The sequence below is a fragment of the Esox lucius genome, chromosome 20, assembly GCF_011004845.1.
Source record: "Esox lucius isolate fEsoLuc1 chromosome 20, fEsoLuc1.pri, whole genome shotgun sequence".
NCBI classification, from domain to species: domain Eukaryota; kingdom Metazoa; phylum Chordata; class Actinopteri; order Esociformes; family Esocidae; genus Esox; species Esox lucius.
In genome coordinates, this window is record NC_047588.1 from 16,871,365 (window position 1) to 16,887,165 (window position 15,801).

Sequence of the window (15,801 nt, forward strand, 5' to 3'; positions counted from 1 at the left end):
GAATGAGGTAGGCAATAAGCATGTCACATCTAGCTTGTCTGCACAGGCACCATGCTGAAACCCAGATTAAACAAGGTACCGCTAGAAAGTGCCATCAACAAACATACTAGCCTTGAGAACCAGGCTCCGTGGAATGTTGGACCTGAGTCCGCGCGGGATTAGCAGTTTAGAAATGTGTTCAGAGACAAAATGCAAGCAGGAAGTAAATGTGTGAGTGATATGCATTTATGATTGAGGAAAGAGTGGGAAATGTGTTTTTTAATTCAAATGCCTTTAAGGACCTCAAATATTTGAGATGGTTGTGCATTTTATAGTGAAGACCTTATGAAGCATTCATTTTGGTGAACATGGTCACTGCAGTATATGGCTCTAGAACTACTTGACACATACATTTACATAAAATTGTTGGTGAGCATAATGGAATACATAGATAAATGAATGGATATCATATTTCCAGTCATTCTCAATGAACACACACACAAACACCCAGATGTTGGCTGCTTGACTGATGGCAAAACGTCTCACTGTTTAGCAAACCTTTCTTTTCAGGGGGCTGTGATCACTGGAAAAACAGTGACATCCAGTTCATTGATCTGTTGAACAACAAACAGCTGGCTGGGCTGAAGGAGAGCACACACCCATAGACACACACGCAACGCATACACACATGCATGCACGCACACACACACATACACAAACAAGCCCAAGCTCAGTCGTATAAAAACTAAAATCATTAGCTGTGAGGGACAAATGTACTTCCTAAATCCTCCTATACAGTAAGTATGATGTTTGAACAAGAGTGTCTGCAGTTGATGGATGGGGATTTCAAAAGGCTTTATTTATGTTTGAGGGATTTAATATAAATCCCAGGTTACAAATGTGAGCTTGTCCAATTTCACAATTAACATGAGGAGCAGCAGGGGAGATCCAGTTTCTGTGTGTGGTGTGTGTGTGTGTGCTTGTACAATCAGTGTGACAGTATGTCCTCTGGGGAACAGTGTGTATATGACCGGGTGTCCTCTGGGGAACAGTGTGTGTATGACAGGGTGTCCTCTGGGGAACAGTGTATATATGACAGGGTGTCCTCTGGGGAACAGTTTGTATATGACAGGGTGTCCTCTGGGGAACAGTTTGTATATGACAGGGTGTCCTCTGGGGAAAAGTTTGTATATGACAGGGTGTCCTCTGGGGAACAGTTTTTATTTGACAGGGTGTCCTCTGGGGAACAGTTTGTATTTGACAGGGTGTCCTCTGGGAAACAGTTTGTATTTGACAGGGTGTCCTCTGGGAAACAGTTTGTATTTGACAGGGTGTCCTCTGGGGAACAGTGTGTGTATGACAGGGTGTCCTCTGGGGAAAAGTGTGTGTATGACAGGGTGTCCTCTGAGGAACAGTTTGTATTTGACAGGGTGTCCTCTGGGAAACAGTTAGTATATGACAGGGTGTCCTCTGGGGAACAGTGTGTGTATGACAGGGTGTCCTCTGGGGAAAAGTGTGTGTATGACAGGGTGTCCTCTGAGGAACAGTTTGTATTTGACAGGGTGTCCTCTGGGGAACAGTGTGTGTATGACAGGGTGTCCTCTGGGGAACAGTGTGTGTATGACAGGGTGTCCTCTGGGGAACAGTTTGTATTTGACAGGGTGTCCTCTGGGGAACAGTGTGTGTATGACAGGGTGTCCTCTGGGGAAAAGTGTGTGTATGACAGGGTGTCCTCTGAGGAACAGTTTGTATTTGACAGGGTGTCCTCTGGGGAACAGTGTGTGTATGACAGGGTGTCCTCTGGGGAACAGTGTGTGTATGACCGGGTGTCCTCTGGGGAACAGTGTGTGTATGACAGGGTGTCCTCTGGGGAACAGTGTGTATATGACCGGGTGTCCTCTGGGAAACAGTTTGTATATGACAGGGTGTCCTCTGGGGAACAGTGTGTGTATGACAGGGTGTCCTCTGGGGAACAGTGTATATATGACAGGGTGTCCTCAGGGGAACAGTTTGTATTTGACAGGGTGTCCTCTGGGGAACAGTTTGTATTTTACAGGGTGTCCTCTGGGGAACAGTTTGTATTTGACAGGGTGTCCTCTGGGAAACAGTTTGTATTTGACAGTGTGTCCTCTGGGGAACAGTGTGTATATGACCGGGTGTCCTCTGGGGAACAGTGTGTGTATGACAGGGTGTCCTCTGAGGAACAGTTTGTATTTGACAGGGTGTCCTCTGGGGAACAGAGTGTGTATGACAGGGTGTCCTCTGGGGAACAGTGTGTGTATGACCGGGTGTCCTCTGGGGAACAGTGTATATATGACAGGGTGTCCTCTGGGGAACAGTGTGTGTATGACAGGGTGTCCTCTGGGGAACAGTGTATATATGACAGGGTGTCCTCTGGGGAACAGTGTATATATGACAGGGTGTCCTCTGGGGAACAGTGTGTATATGACAGGGTGTCCTCTGGGGAACAGTGTGTGTATGACAGGGTGTCCTCTGGGGAACAGTGTGTGTATGACAGGGTGTCCTCTGGGGAACAGTGTGTATATGAACGGGTGTTCTCTGGGGAACAGTGTGTATATGACAGGGTGTCCTCTGGGGAACAGTGTGTATATGACAGGGTGTCCTCTGGGGAACAGTGTGTGTATGACAGGGTGTCCTCTGGGGAACAGTGTGTGTATGACAGGGTGTCCTCTGGGGAACAGTGTGTATATGACAGGGTGTCCTCTGGGGAACAGTGTGTGTATGACAGGGTGTCCTCTGGGGAACAGTGTGTATATGACAGGGTGTCCTCTGGGGAACAGTGTGTGTATGACAGGGTGTCCTCTGGGGAACAGTGTGTGTATGACAGGGTGTCCTCTGGGGAACAGTGTGTATATGACAGGGTGTCCTCTGGGGAACAGTGTGTATATGACAGGGTGTCCTCTGGGGAACAGTGTGTATATGACAGGGTGAACACTTATCAGAGTGAGCAGGTCGGGACATTGGAAGCCAGTGTATGTTCCAGTGACCTTGTCCTAGTTCCTGCAAAAAATGGCCTTCCTGGGGCTAGTTTGGATAGGCTGTCAATAACCTATTAGAAAACAATGGAGGGGCCAGACCTCACTCTGGCATGTAGTTCAATTATGAGACAGAGAGAGGGAGAGGGGAGCAATCAGACGAAAATGAGAGTGGGGAAGAGAGATAAATGGGGGACAGCTAGAGAGAGAATGATAGAGAGAGGGAGAGAAATTGAGAGACATTATAAAATACATAATAAAACATATAAGAATTTAAAATAATTTTTACTGTCCTAAATGTGTTTGTAACTAGTTTATATTGGTACTAAGGCATCTCAGGTTTTGGAATGCATGGCTAATATACCACAGCTAAGGGATGTGTTGCATCATGCATAAGAATAGCCCTAACTCATGCTACAACCCTGTTTCCAAAAACAATGGCACGCTGCGTAAAATGCTAAGAAAAACAGAATGCAATGGTGTATAAATCATTTATCCTTGTATTTAATTGAACATAGTATAAAGACAACATATCAAATGTTGAAACTGAGAAATGTTATTGTTTTTGGAAAAATACATGCCCATTTAAAATTTGAAGCTACCAACACATTCCAAAAAACAGGCGACAGGCATGTTTACCACTGCATTGCATCACCTCTTCTTTAAACAATACTCTGTAAGTATTTGGTGAACTGAAGAGACCAATTGCTGTAGTTTTGATAGTGAAATGTTTTTCCATTCTTGCTTGATATAGGATTGCAGCTCCTCAAGAGTTGAGGGTCTACTTGGTCATATATAACGTCTCATAATGGGCCACATTTTTTCAATAGCGGACAGGTATGAACCGCAGGCAGGCCAGTTTAGCACCAGGACTCTTTCCTTACAGAGCCATGCTGTGGTGATAGGAGCAGAATTCTGCATTGTATTGCTGAAATAAGCAAGGCCTTCCCTGAAAAAGACATCATCTGGATGGCAGCATGTATATATTGTTCTACATTAATGGTGCCTTCACAGATGTGCAAATCACCCATCCCATGTGCACTAATGCACCCCCATACCATCACACCTGCTGGCTATTGAACTGTGTGCTGATAACAAACTGGATGATCTCTCTCCTCTTTTGTCCGGAGGATGCAGGGTCCATGATTCCCAAAAATAATTTAAAATGTTGTTTTGTCAGACCACAGGACAGTTTTCCGCTTCACTTCAGTCTTTCTTAAATTAGCTTGGGCCCAGAGAAGGGCCTCGTTGATATATGGTAATTATTTTCATGGTAGAGTTTTAATTTACATTTGTGGATGCAGCGACATATTGTGTTCACAGACAATGGTTTTCAGAAGTGTTCATGAGCCCTTGTATTGATGTCCACTATAAAATCATGTCTGTTTTTAATGCAGTGCAGCCTCAGGACCCGAAGATCACAGCCATACAATATTGGTTTTCAACCTTGTCCCTTGTGTACAGAGATTACTCTGGATTCTCTGAGTCTTTTAATTATATTATGTACTGTAGATGATGAGATCCCAAAACTCTTAGCAATTTTATGTTGAGAAACGTTATTCTTAAATTGTTGCACTATTTGCCTGCGCAGTCTTTCTCACTTCTTACAGACCCATCCTCTCTCAAATGATCTTTTAATACCCAATCATGTACTGACCTGTTGCCAGTTGACCAAGCTAGTGGTGTGATATTCCTGTTGCGAGTCAAACACCATTTCATACCCCATGGATGTCAGCCCACCAGCCTTCAGGATTTGAACCATCCGGTTGGTAACCAGTTTATTATTGCAGTAGACTTTTATGTAGTATAATGAATAACCTTTCAGACATTGTCTACTGGCAATAGAATATATCGCACCCTGTCCTGCCTTACTGCTTAAATATACTACAAAAACCATTAGTCCTTGCCTTTCTTCATATACCAATACCTTCTGAAGCTCCAACTCTTTGTAAAAAAAATCTTAAATAAGTCATGCAATGGTGAGACGGTTGAGATTAGTTGTTGTCCAACCTACCTATCTCAACATGAATGAATGGATTATAAAACACATGGGATTAAAGCCCTAAATTACTGAAATGTCAAATGTGAAAAAGCAATGCCTCCGTCCATCAGACCACCACTGTATCCTGAGGCCAGGTCCCAGTCCTTATGTGTCTGTGTGTCCTGTATATGTGTGTGTGGCTGCACTCTCCATGCCCTTCCAGCTGTAACACTAATTCAGACAGACCCAAACAGTTCAGCAGGGCTTCATTTGATCCAAAAAAAGAACATTCTGGAGAGGTATAGCTTCCTCACATTTATCCCCAAGCCCTTTCCACCTTCTGCACACACATAGCATACAAACAGCACACAGTTTGCACACAGACATCACACAGATAACACACAGACAGCGCACAGACAACACACAGACAACACACGACAGCACACAGACAGCGCACAGACAACACACAGACAACACACAGACAACACACGACAGCACACAGACAGCACACACAGACAGCACACAGATAACACACAGACAGCACACAGACACCACACAGACAGCACACACAGACAGCACACAGACAGCACACACAGACAGCACACAGACAGCACCTGGCAGCACACAGAGAGCACACAGGCAGCATACAAACAAAACACAGACAGCACACAAACAACACACAGACAGCACACAGACTGCACACAGAAAACACACACAGACAACACACACACACACTCCTGCTATAACATTAAACTAAAATTGCATGTGTCCATATATTTAATTATGTATTCTGGTCCACAGGCATGTCCCTAGGCCACACAGTACAAAGCAGTTGGGAGAATGGTTTAATTGTCACAAATGGAGTCAGACTTTCTGAGACACTGGTGGTACAGCGTCACAAGGTAAGGAATGCACTGGCTGGTCAGTATGGCCCAAGGTGGGGCCAGAAATAGATACTAATATAATGTAATATAACGAAGAGGAGGGAAAAGGAAGGAAAAATACCCTGCCTATCATTCAAACGTGTCACCCAAGGGTGGCCAAGCAAATATAATACAGTATATGAAAGAATGCTTTTCCACTGTTATCATTTGATGGCAGGTCACAAAAGACACACATACACACACACACAACTAAATAAAGGATATAGGAATGGGAAAAGGCAGGCAGGCAACTACTTCCCTGCTAAATAAGAATTTTGAAAATGAACCGTCAAAAGAGGCAGAACAATAGAGTATATCGTGCGAAGAATAAACAAACTTGTCCATCTTTTTTCGTCAAGTTTAATTACTTAATCTGTACTCACCATGTTTGAAAAAAGATAGATGACAATGTATAGTGGACCTACTTGAGATTTTTTTTTTTTATAATGAGAAACAAATAAATTCAAACCCCCAGATGGTAGGTAGAGACCATGTAGATTAAATGCCTTTGTAGAAACATGGTTTTGCCAAACCATAAAACGATTCACTAATTAACTTTTCTGTCATGCAGTAGAACATTCCGGAACTCAATGTTAGCTAATATCTAGCTATACTTCTAGTTGTGGGATGAAGGTAGGCAGCAAGCTGTCAGCCTTCATTGACAGACAATCTGCATGCCGGACCATTTTTGGTCTGTTGTCAAATGTGTAATCATAGTTAGTTAGACTAACCTGTTTGGTGTTGGCTATCAACTAGAAACTATTATTACCAATATGTATCACTTTGGTGTAATTTCTAGCAACTGTTGAGACTGTAGCATTGTTAGATTGTTAGATTTTTAATAACCTTCATATGCTTGTGGTTAGCTATGGTAAGGCAAGACGTCTCTCTCTCTCAAATGTTTTACTTCTCCAAACAAGTTGTGTGAGTCCCTAGTTGGCCTGATTGTTAGGGCCTGGCTGGGGGCCTCTAAGCATCTCTATGCCCCTTGGGGCCACAGTCAGGGCCTGACCGCAGAGGTGACTCTAGGTATTGATTGTCACCAATTATAGGAAGCTGACAATTAGAGGCAGCTAGCAATTCCTTTAATTTGAGAAATCAGTTGCTTGAAGGGAGAAATATAGCACACACATTGAAATACAAAAATCTGCCACCATTTGGCACCACACGTGGAGGTGGTTTATTGTCTTCATTGTGGACAGTGCAATTTCATATTGCCAAAAAAAAACTACGCCCCTGGCTTCAATAGCTGGTGTTGCCCCCTTTGGCTGAAAAAACGTAATGTAGTCATTTCTTGTTATTGTCTCAGTCTCTTACATCCAATGCAAGGAATATTTGCTCACGCTTCTTCACAGTACTGATTCAGTGTCTTGTTTTCTGTGATTCCTTGCTTTCTAGGCCTGCTTCAAGTTTCCCCACAGCATTTCAATAGGGATGAGATATGGATTCCACAACCCTCCATTTATTTTTTCTGAGACATTCTGTTGTAGCTGGTACTATATGGGATTTATGGTTGATTCAATGATGGCAAGTTGGCCGAGCCCTGAGGCAGCAAAGCAGCCCCAAACCATAATGCCCCTGCCTCTATACTTTATGGTTGGTATAAGGTTCTTCTGTTCAAAGGCAACAGAAGAACCTTAAAACAAGGCACAACATGGCATTTGGCATTGTAACCAAACACCTCCAGATTTGACTCATCTGTCCAAAGCACACCTTTACCCAGGTGTTGTCTGGCAAATGTCAGTTGTGTCTTTTTTTCAGAGTAACGGCTTCGTTCTTCCTGACCTGCCATGTAGGCAAAGTTTGTGCAGTTTCTTTTTTTTTAAAGACAACTTTGTAGGTGGAGTACTTACTTTTTCACATTACTGTATGTTTTACTATAATAAATAAGCTCATATACCTTTTTCATATGGGATGTTGTACTGAGATTTATGGCATCTGGCTAATCCACAATAGTATTTTAACTAATTGGAAAAACAGTAAGCAACTCAAGAAAATTGAATTGGTTGCCTGGGATTCCAGAAAGAAATGCCTGGGTTTCAAGAAACAAACCCAGGCATGTTGATGTCTCTATGTTCCAGAACACTCCCCTCAACAACACACTCAGGCAGTCTGATGTCTGTCAGCTCTATAGTGTGGGCCACACTTTATCAAACTCATTTTTCTCCAGCTGATGAAGGCACTTTTAACTCTCTCTTATTTCTCTTTCTCCCCCTCTGGTCTACCTTCCATCCTTTCTTTTTCAATTTGACTTTCCGTCACTCCAGGGGAAAGATAAACTTGATTTTTGTAGCGGTTTTCAAACTTTCATAGGTACTACCACGGGATCCCTCCAGGGCAGGGGACTGGGACGTAAGGAGCTTTCCCAAACAATCAACAAACACTGTCCATTAATAACATTTACTCAGCCAATACACACACATAATAGAGACTTGTACTTTTGTGCAGAATTGTGCCTTCTACACACACAGAAGTCCACACCCAATCAGAAACCCCTTTGAGTCAGCTCTACTTGTTGTGTTAGAGCCAAAGTGTGTGTGTTTGTTAGTGCCTATAGTACAGGAGGGTGGAGCAACAATCACCCCCGAAGCAACTAACCAGGGCTGCAGACATAAGCATCTGTGACACCAAACCAAATGGAAACCAAATAAGACCAACTAATCCTTAAGGGCAGCAAAGCCAGAGGAAGGGCCTGCCTAGCCTTGATATTAGGAGAGGCGCATTGCCCTGAGCAAACACGTTAAGTGGTATTTTTTCTTCCCATAATGCCTGCAGCCGTGCATACACATAACTACGTTGGCTTAAGACAAACGTCCACCCCTTTGTGTGTGTGACAGGCTTGTTAATTAAATGCTAGTTTACACTTAAGTTGAATCGCCAAATCTGGTGTCCTCTGAAACGTGTCTTCTCAGTCTCCAAGCGTGCAACCCAGGTTTAACCAGTGGAAATGGGTCCAAATAATTATGGACTCATGAGAGAACACAGATACAAGGGCACTTGTGGGCCTACATTAAATTACAGCATAATGTACATATGTTACAAATCGGTAGTATTATGCTGTCTTCATGTGAAAGACAAGTTAATTTCCCATCTAAACAATAGACTACATGAATCTGTTCTATAGCTGAAATTACAAGGCCTTAGAATTGCCAGACATAGCACACAGAGAGAAAAAATCAGGAGAAAGAGTATGTGGGCTTATTTTACATAACTTCTGGAGACTAAAAGTCTATAAAACTGATCATGTGGGGACTTCCATTACCATTAGATTTAATGGTTTAAGGGTTAGTTTTAGGGTGAAACTTCCAAATAGGGTTAGTTATTAGGGATTGGTTAACTTTAGATACAAAAGTTAGGTTATGGTGGTTAGGGATAAGGTTAGGGTTATGGTTAAGGTAAGGTTTAGGAAACATAAAACATGTTTGCATCCCCACCAGGTTAGTAATACATGACTGTGTGTGTGGGTGCGTGTGCGTGTGTGTGTGTGTACAGACAGAAATAAAAGGGTAGGAACTGGAAAGTAATCCACCCATCCACACTTGGGGCAAACTGGTTTATCTGAAAGCATCTAGTCCTTCATACTGGAAGAAATAAAACATTCCACTCCAAACACACTGAAAGGGAATGTGGCACAGTGGCACAAGGCAAGACAATAGCTTTAACAGTAATGATGTCCCTGAAGGACTTTGCATTGGCACTCCCCCCAGCATGACCACAAGAGAGGAAAACAATGCTTGCGATTACTGATTTCCTCCAAAAGACAATAACTATTTCAGTGAATGGGTCTGAGCTACATGTGTTGCTTTTTCTATTCAGTGAATGTCACACTTTGTATGTGCAATAAGGTAAGATACTATTATTTATCTAACAAAATTCTGTGTTGGACTGTGCAGTGAATGAACACATACATGTCATTACAGCGTTATAGCTTGACACAAAGACCACACAGGCGGTGCAGTCTGTTTAGCTTCTTGGGGCTCACTCATTTTGGCAGGGTATGCTGATTGTAGTGTCCCTGCTTTGTTTTGACACAGTAGAATTTCACATAGTAAATTCTGGTAATTAATCTTATCAGAACTCACTTCTGTATCAAAAGACAATTATTTTTCTTTTGTATGAAGCTTAAACCTCCAAGCAGCTCAACGTCAGTATTATATCTATTCATATTCTAGTTGTGGACTTCAACAACATGTAAAATGACAATATTTTCATGGGAGAAGCATCTTTTAGGAGCTATGCTGAAAGGTTTTATTAATGAATTGGTCATTGTTAAGTGAACGCCACCCAGACAATACAAATCCTGTAGACAATCTGTTGGCTGACCTATTTGTCGGATGAGGCACGTGCTAAGTTTCAATGGTTTAATCATATGTTGTAGTTCAACATTTCAACAGTGCAATTATACAGGGTAATTACTTTGGCCAAATCAGCTGAATTCTAGTCAACTTTACGCATGAAACCACCGAATACCCCTCACTCCAAAGCCCCTTACACAAATAAACCATCTCCTGTGAACTGGCTTGTTTAGGTTTGTTCAGGCCACATGTGCCTGACTAGTAAATCCCCAGGTAAATAAATCATCATAACTCCTCCAGAAGAACCGTAGGTATTAGCAGGGTTCTTGTTTGGGGAACCTGATTACCTCTACATCCGCCTGGCTTGTCGGGGAATACCTTCCCTTAAACAAACAGATGTCGTGGCCAAACATTTATTTTGGGAGCAATCTAATCCTCACCTGGACAACTTCTCAATGTTTGACGTTAATTTGGTTTGACCGGTCGAAATTCCAGCATGACTGACATTATTATTTTGAATGAAAAAGAATATTATGTCTTTAACTTTATCTCCATCCACAGCATCATTATTCATATGCCTAAAATTGTATGATGGTATCCCATAATACTTCAAAATGGTATCCGATTATACTTCCAAATGGTATCCTGTTATACTTCAAAATGATATCCTATTATACTTCAAAATGGTATCCCATTATACTTCAAAATGGTATCCCATTATACTTCGAAATGGTATCCCATTATAATTTTAAAAAATCATGTAAAAAGCCTTTAGGTAGACAAGTACAATATGTTTGTTTGTTTCAACAAGTGTTTTTCTTTCATGTTAGAGGTATGATGTAATTTAGGTTATGAAAATATGGTTGGAGATAGCAGTGGATTAATTTTATTAGTCATAAATGCAACCAATGTGATGAGTGTTAAATGTGCGTGTATTTATTTGCGCAGGAACTTAAGAGCATGCTATTGTGTGTTGTAGTAGATAAATGTTATCTCTAGATTTAGAAAATTTTTTATCCATGCAAAGTGAGAAAACAAATGAAGAGAAAAAAACATGTTAGTTATTTCAGTTTATTTCACTAGGCTTCAATCAATCGTTATGGTCCAAGTCAGTTGTGGCCAAAAATATTGGCACCCTTGCACTTTATTCAAACTGTACAATGTTGGTATCCCTTTATGTATTTCTTTGGTTTGCAGTTGAACATAACCAAAAAATCTGAATAATTTACTAAAACATTATTACACAAAGAAATGCTAAAATGGCTCTGGCAATATTATTGGCACCTGGTAGAAGTAGTTAGAAATAATAAGATTTCAAGCTGGTGATTCTCCTTTACTTTAAAACTGAGCTCACCTGCAGTGTTCCGTTTCACTGTGTGCCACAATGAGCATGGAGAAAAGAAAGAAAACACAAGAATTGACTGAAGAGGTCAGACAAAAGATTATATACAAGCAAGGACAATCTCAAGCCTACAAGTCCATCTTCAGAGACCATGAAGTTCCTGACTCCACTACACATAATATTATCAAGACATTTTAGGTCCTTGTTACTGTTGCCAGTCTGGACGTGGCCACAACAAAATGAAGCCTTCAAATAAAAGAACACCTTCTCCAAAGTTAATCACGGAGTGATGTTTGGGGGTTGCTTCACTGCCTCTGGCACTGGTTGCCTAGAACGTATCCATGGCATCATGAAATCAGGAGAATACCGCATGGAGTGCAATGTTGAACCCAGTGTCAGAAAGGTCCAGCTGGACAACGACCCCAAGTATAGATCAAAAAGCTCCCAGCAATAGTTGCAGAGAAAATACTGGACTGTTCTGTAATTGCCAGCAAATAACTAAATCCCATTGAAAACCTGTGGGGAGATCTGAAAACAGCAGTTGGGAGGCACCCCTCAAATCTGGGAGAACCGGAGCTGTTTGCACAAGAACAAACAGTCCGGACTAATGCGCAGGAAGACCATCCATGGCTGTAGGAAACGCTCGATAACAGTTATTTTGGCCAAAGGCTGTTCCGACAAATATTTAGACTAGTGTCAATAATTTTGTCAGTGGAATTTCTGTTTATTTTCTGATTTAAAATGACATATTTGACTCTCAATCAAAAAAAATTGTAATGTAATATCAACAGGGAAATAAAAATGGTGGACACCAAATACTTTTTGTGCAGGAGTGTATGATGAAGACAAGCACATGCCAGCTTAAGTAATATTTCAAATCTTTAGCCAAATTCATTTACACTTGTGAATGTTTCTCATAATGTAAAAAATGCAATTAGCCCAGAAATGTTTTTCACAGATTTTCATACGTGGCGTTTTTTGCATCTGAATTTACACATGTGATTTTTATTAACTATTGTTTTATAAAAGTGAACTTGCAATTACACATTTGAAATTGATATTGTCAAACGTGGTGGTTTTGTACATGCTAAAAAGCACCTGTGTCTACATTGAAACCAGTGTCCGCCACACATAAGTGTCAGTGGGTAGACTTGTCTTGCAAGCATCGCCACACTCACATTTTCACCATCCATGCGTTATAATCATGTTTACCCAATTAACGACCTGCTGGCGACATAATAACACCTTCACCAAGAATGACAATGATGTGTAGGCAAATAAACGGAGACCGGACGCGCACAGCCCAGCTTGGATCCACAAGCCTGGGTTGTTGTGAATACAATTACGCACAGCCTAATAACTGAGCATGTATTAAAATACTAATTAAAATGTTAAAAGTCTATATTGTACTTCAAAAGACAATATGTAATGCAAAAAAAAAAACGCCCCCCAAAAATTCTAACCATAAGGAATGCAGAATACAATAACCTGTCTGAAGTCTGCCACCGTTCGGAAAGTAGCGTCACCAAGTTACCTTTTCTTCGCTAGACGCCGCAGCCCACTACATTGAACTGCTGCGTCGACTGCCCTACAGATGAAACAGTCATCTAAACCCACAAAAAACATCCCACAATTTCAGGGAGATCCAAACAGGACACAAATATTTCTCTCCAAGTCAACAATTCTGACATGATATATTGTCCCCTTTAAACCTTATGATAGGGATGCGCAATCTCTGTCCAACCTAACGAATAAGAGAACGTGTTTATATAGCGAGTGTCATTATTTAGAAGTCGTGAGCAAACACAGCATTTGCCAGTTTGAGTCTCTCGATCAAAACGATGCTTACAATGGAGTCCGATAGACATGCTGCGAAGATATTTCTATAGGCACAAATACAAATGCCCCCCTATTCTTACCAGTGTGGAAAAGGCATTTTCAGGACAGGTTCCCCAGACAACCCGCAACTTTAAACAGGACATATACCAAAGACAACAACTTTATGCACGAAGATTTCCTTACCTCTGAGGTTTTGGATTTTGATCGTGACCTCCGCTGGGGACTTCAGTCTGTGCGCAAGATACAGACGACCTGAGTCCCTTTCGATCTGAACCGGGGAGTCTGCCTCTGATATCACCTCGAACCACCTTTTCTCAAACTTCTGGTCAGGCACGGTAAATATCATGTCCCCGACTTTGACGTCCTCGGAGACAGTCACTGTGTAAAACATTTCCTCAGAAACCGCTCTCGGCCTCCTAACCTTCGAGATAGCAGGTCTCCGCACATCAAGGTGAAGTGTCACTGGATTACCTATCAGTGCGATATCTCCGTTATCTTTAGCATAAATACGCACTGTTATGTTCATGACACCCTTGAAAGAACTGACCAGCATTACCTGTCCAGTTTGGGGAACTATGTGCAAATGTGGGCATTTTGGATATGCGTAATAAGTGATTCGACCGTTCTTTCCATCGTCCGCATCGGTTGCAGAAAAACGGGCCAATTCAGAACCGACAGGAGTCAATTCATTGACTTCAATCGTGTCTTTTCCGTTTATAAACTGTGGTATGTTGTCGTTTGAATCAAGCACCTTGATTTTAATCACCATGACATTAACCAAACAACCCGAAAGAACAGCCTTCAAATCGTACACTGCTACAAACTCCCTGTCTAAAGTTTTTGTGGATTGTAAAACAAGAGGCTGTTCTCTGTGATCGTAAACCAAACGAAAATCCGATGCATCTTTCCCTTCCAAAGCGATGTCCAGTTCCGTAACATGACAGTCATTTCCAACCGGCAAAACGACCCCGTCCACCACAGTTCCAGCGGGTAAGTTCTCCATAATTTGTCCATAATACAGAGGCAGCTTGGAATTTCCCGAAGAAAATGACACCAATGCGACAAACAGAAATGTATTCAAGGCTACGGGTCCGTTAGTAGCACCCACCATGTTTCCATCAAATCAGTTTTGTCTCTGTAGTTCAAAATACTGAAATTCTTTAGTAATTGAGTAATACAAAACTGTTCATTAATAAGAGGTGAGTAGCAATATAGTTTCCTCACACTTGAATGCTTCAGCAATGAAAAAGTAGTTGTCGCTCAAACAACTGCATCAAAGTGACAAGTTTGCATCCAGCTTTTTCCGCGCAGCATCACTCGAGTGCAGAGAGGATGAATTCTACACTGACAGGCAACACGCCGCAGATTCTCCATGTGGTGTATGATCACCGCCCTTCGAGGCACAGCCAATTAGAGATCGGAATGGGAAGGGACAGACAGCTCTCGGCTAGCCCACACGCAGGTTGATTTAGCTGCTTAGAAGGCGAATGTAAGAGAGCATTTAGCATTCAAGTCCACATGTTAAAACGTTGTGTTCAAGCAATGAGTTTTGTTGCCTGGAGAGACTTCTGAATACACATTCGTTTTCTTGGATTTTGGCTAAACATGATCACCGTTAGCTTAGACTGCACTTTAATATTGTAGGCTTTACATTTTGAAGGAGATATCTCCATGCCTTGATAGAATTGCGTTATGTTAAATCAACATGAGTTAAACGATTCTCTATTTGACCTGCGTCCAAATCGAGTTCAGAGCCGCATTTTGTCGTCTCGGTTCTGAACTCAGTTTGGAAGATCAGAACCGAAATCAAAGATTTTTGTATGTGACTCATATGAATCATTTAAAAAGTACCAAAATACAACTTTTGGTACCGAATAATTAGGGGGTGGGGTTTGCACAGAATGAAATGACTTGATTTGTATTTTAAATAAGATACAAAGCAGAAATTGTGTAGGGTGTAATTTTCTGTCAACATACTGCTACATACTGTACGATGTGTTGTTTTATGTTTTTAATTTATTGTCTGTTCTTCAAAAACATGTAACAAAAAGTAATACTTTTTAAAATTAATATCCAATTAATTCCAACTCAAGTAAGTGGCTAGATGGCGTTTTGCTGTTGCCACCATGACATCACAGCAGGTGCTATACATCCATGGAATAATGACTGCTGAGGAGTTAGTACAATAATATCTGGTGTGACCTTGACAAATAAGAAATTGTAAAATGGCATTGCTGGTTGGATCCCCTTTTGCCCCCTACCACCTGGCAGCACCTTATTCACAGAGTGCAAAAATATGCAGTCTGCCTTGATAGACTAGTAAAGCTTTGTCATTTCCCAAATAACTCAAATCAAGGTCAAGTGGGCCTGCACAGCGTTTATGTACATGAAGTAGAGCATGAAAGGGTGTTAATTGCTTCATTGTATCATGGAGTACTCCTGCATG

General features: G+C 41.6%; 1 protein-coding gene across 2 annotated transcripts in view; it reads right to left on the reverse strand.

Annotated features, from left to right (window-relative positions):
* si:dkey-22o22.2 (neural-cadherin) overlaps positions 1 to 14,671 on the reverse strand; it is a 123,294-nt gene extending 108,623 nt beyond the window's left edge. For both annotated transcript variants that reach the window (XM_029116048.2, XM_029116047.2), the window contains exon 1: positions 13,539 to 14,671. In XM_029116048.2, coding sequence (XP_028971881.2) covers positions 13,539 to 14,466 — 928 coding nt within the window. In that variant the 5' untranslated portion in view covers positions 14,467 to 14,671. The remainder of the gene's footprint in view (positions 1 to 13,538) is intronic.
* Between the last annotated feature and the right edge of the window lie 1,130 nt (positions 14,672 to 15,801).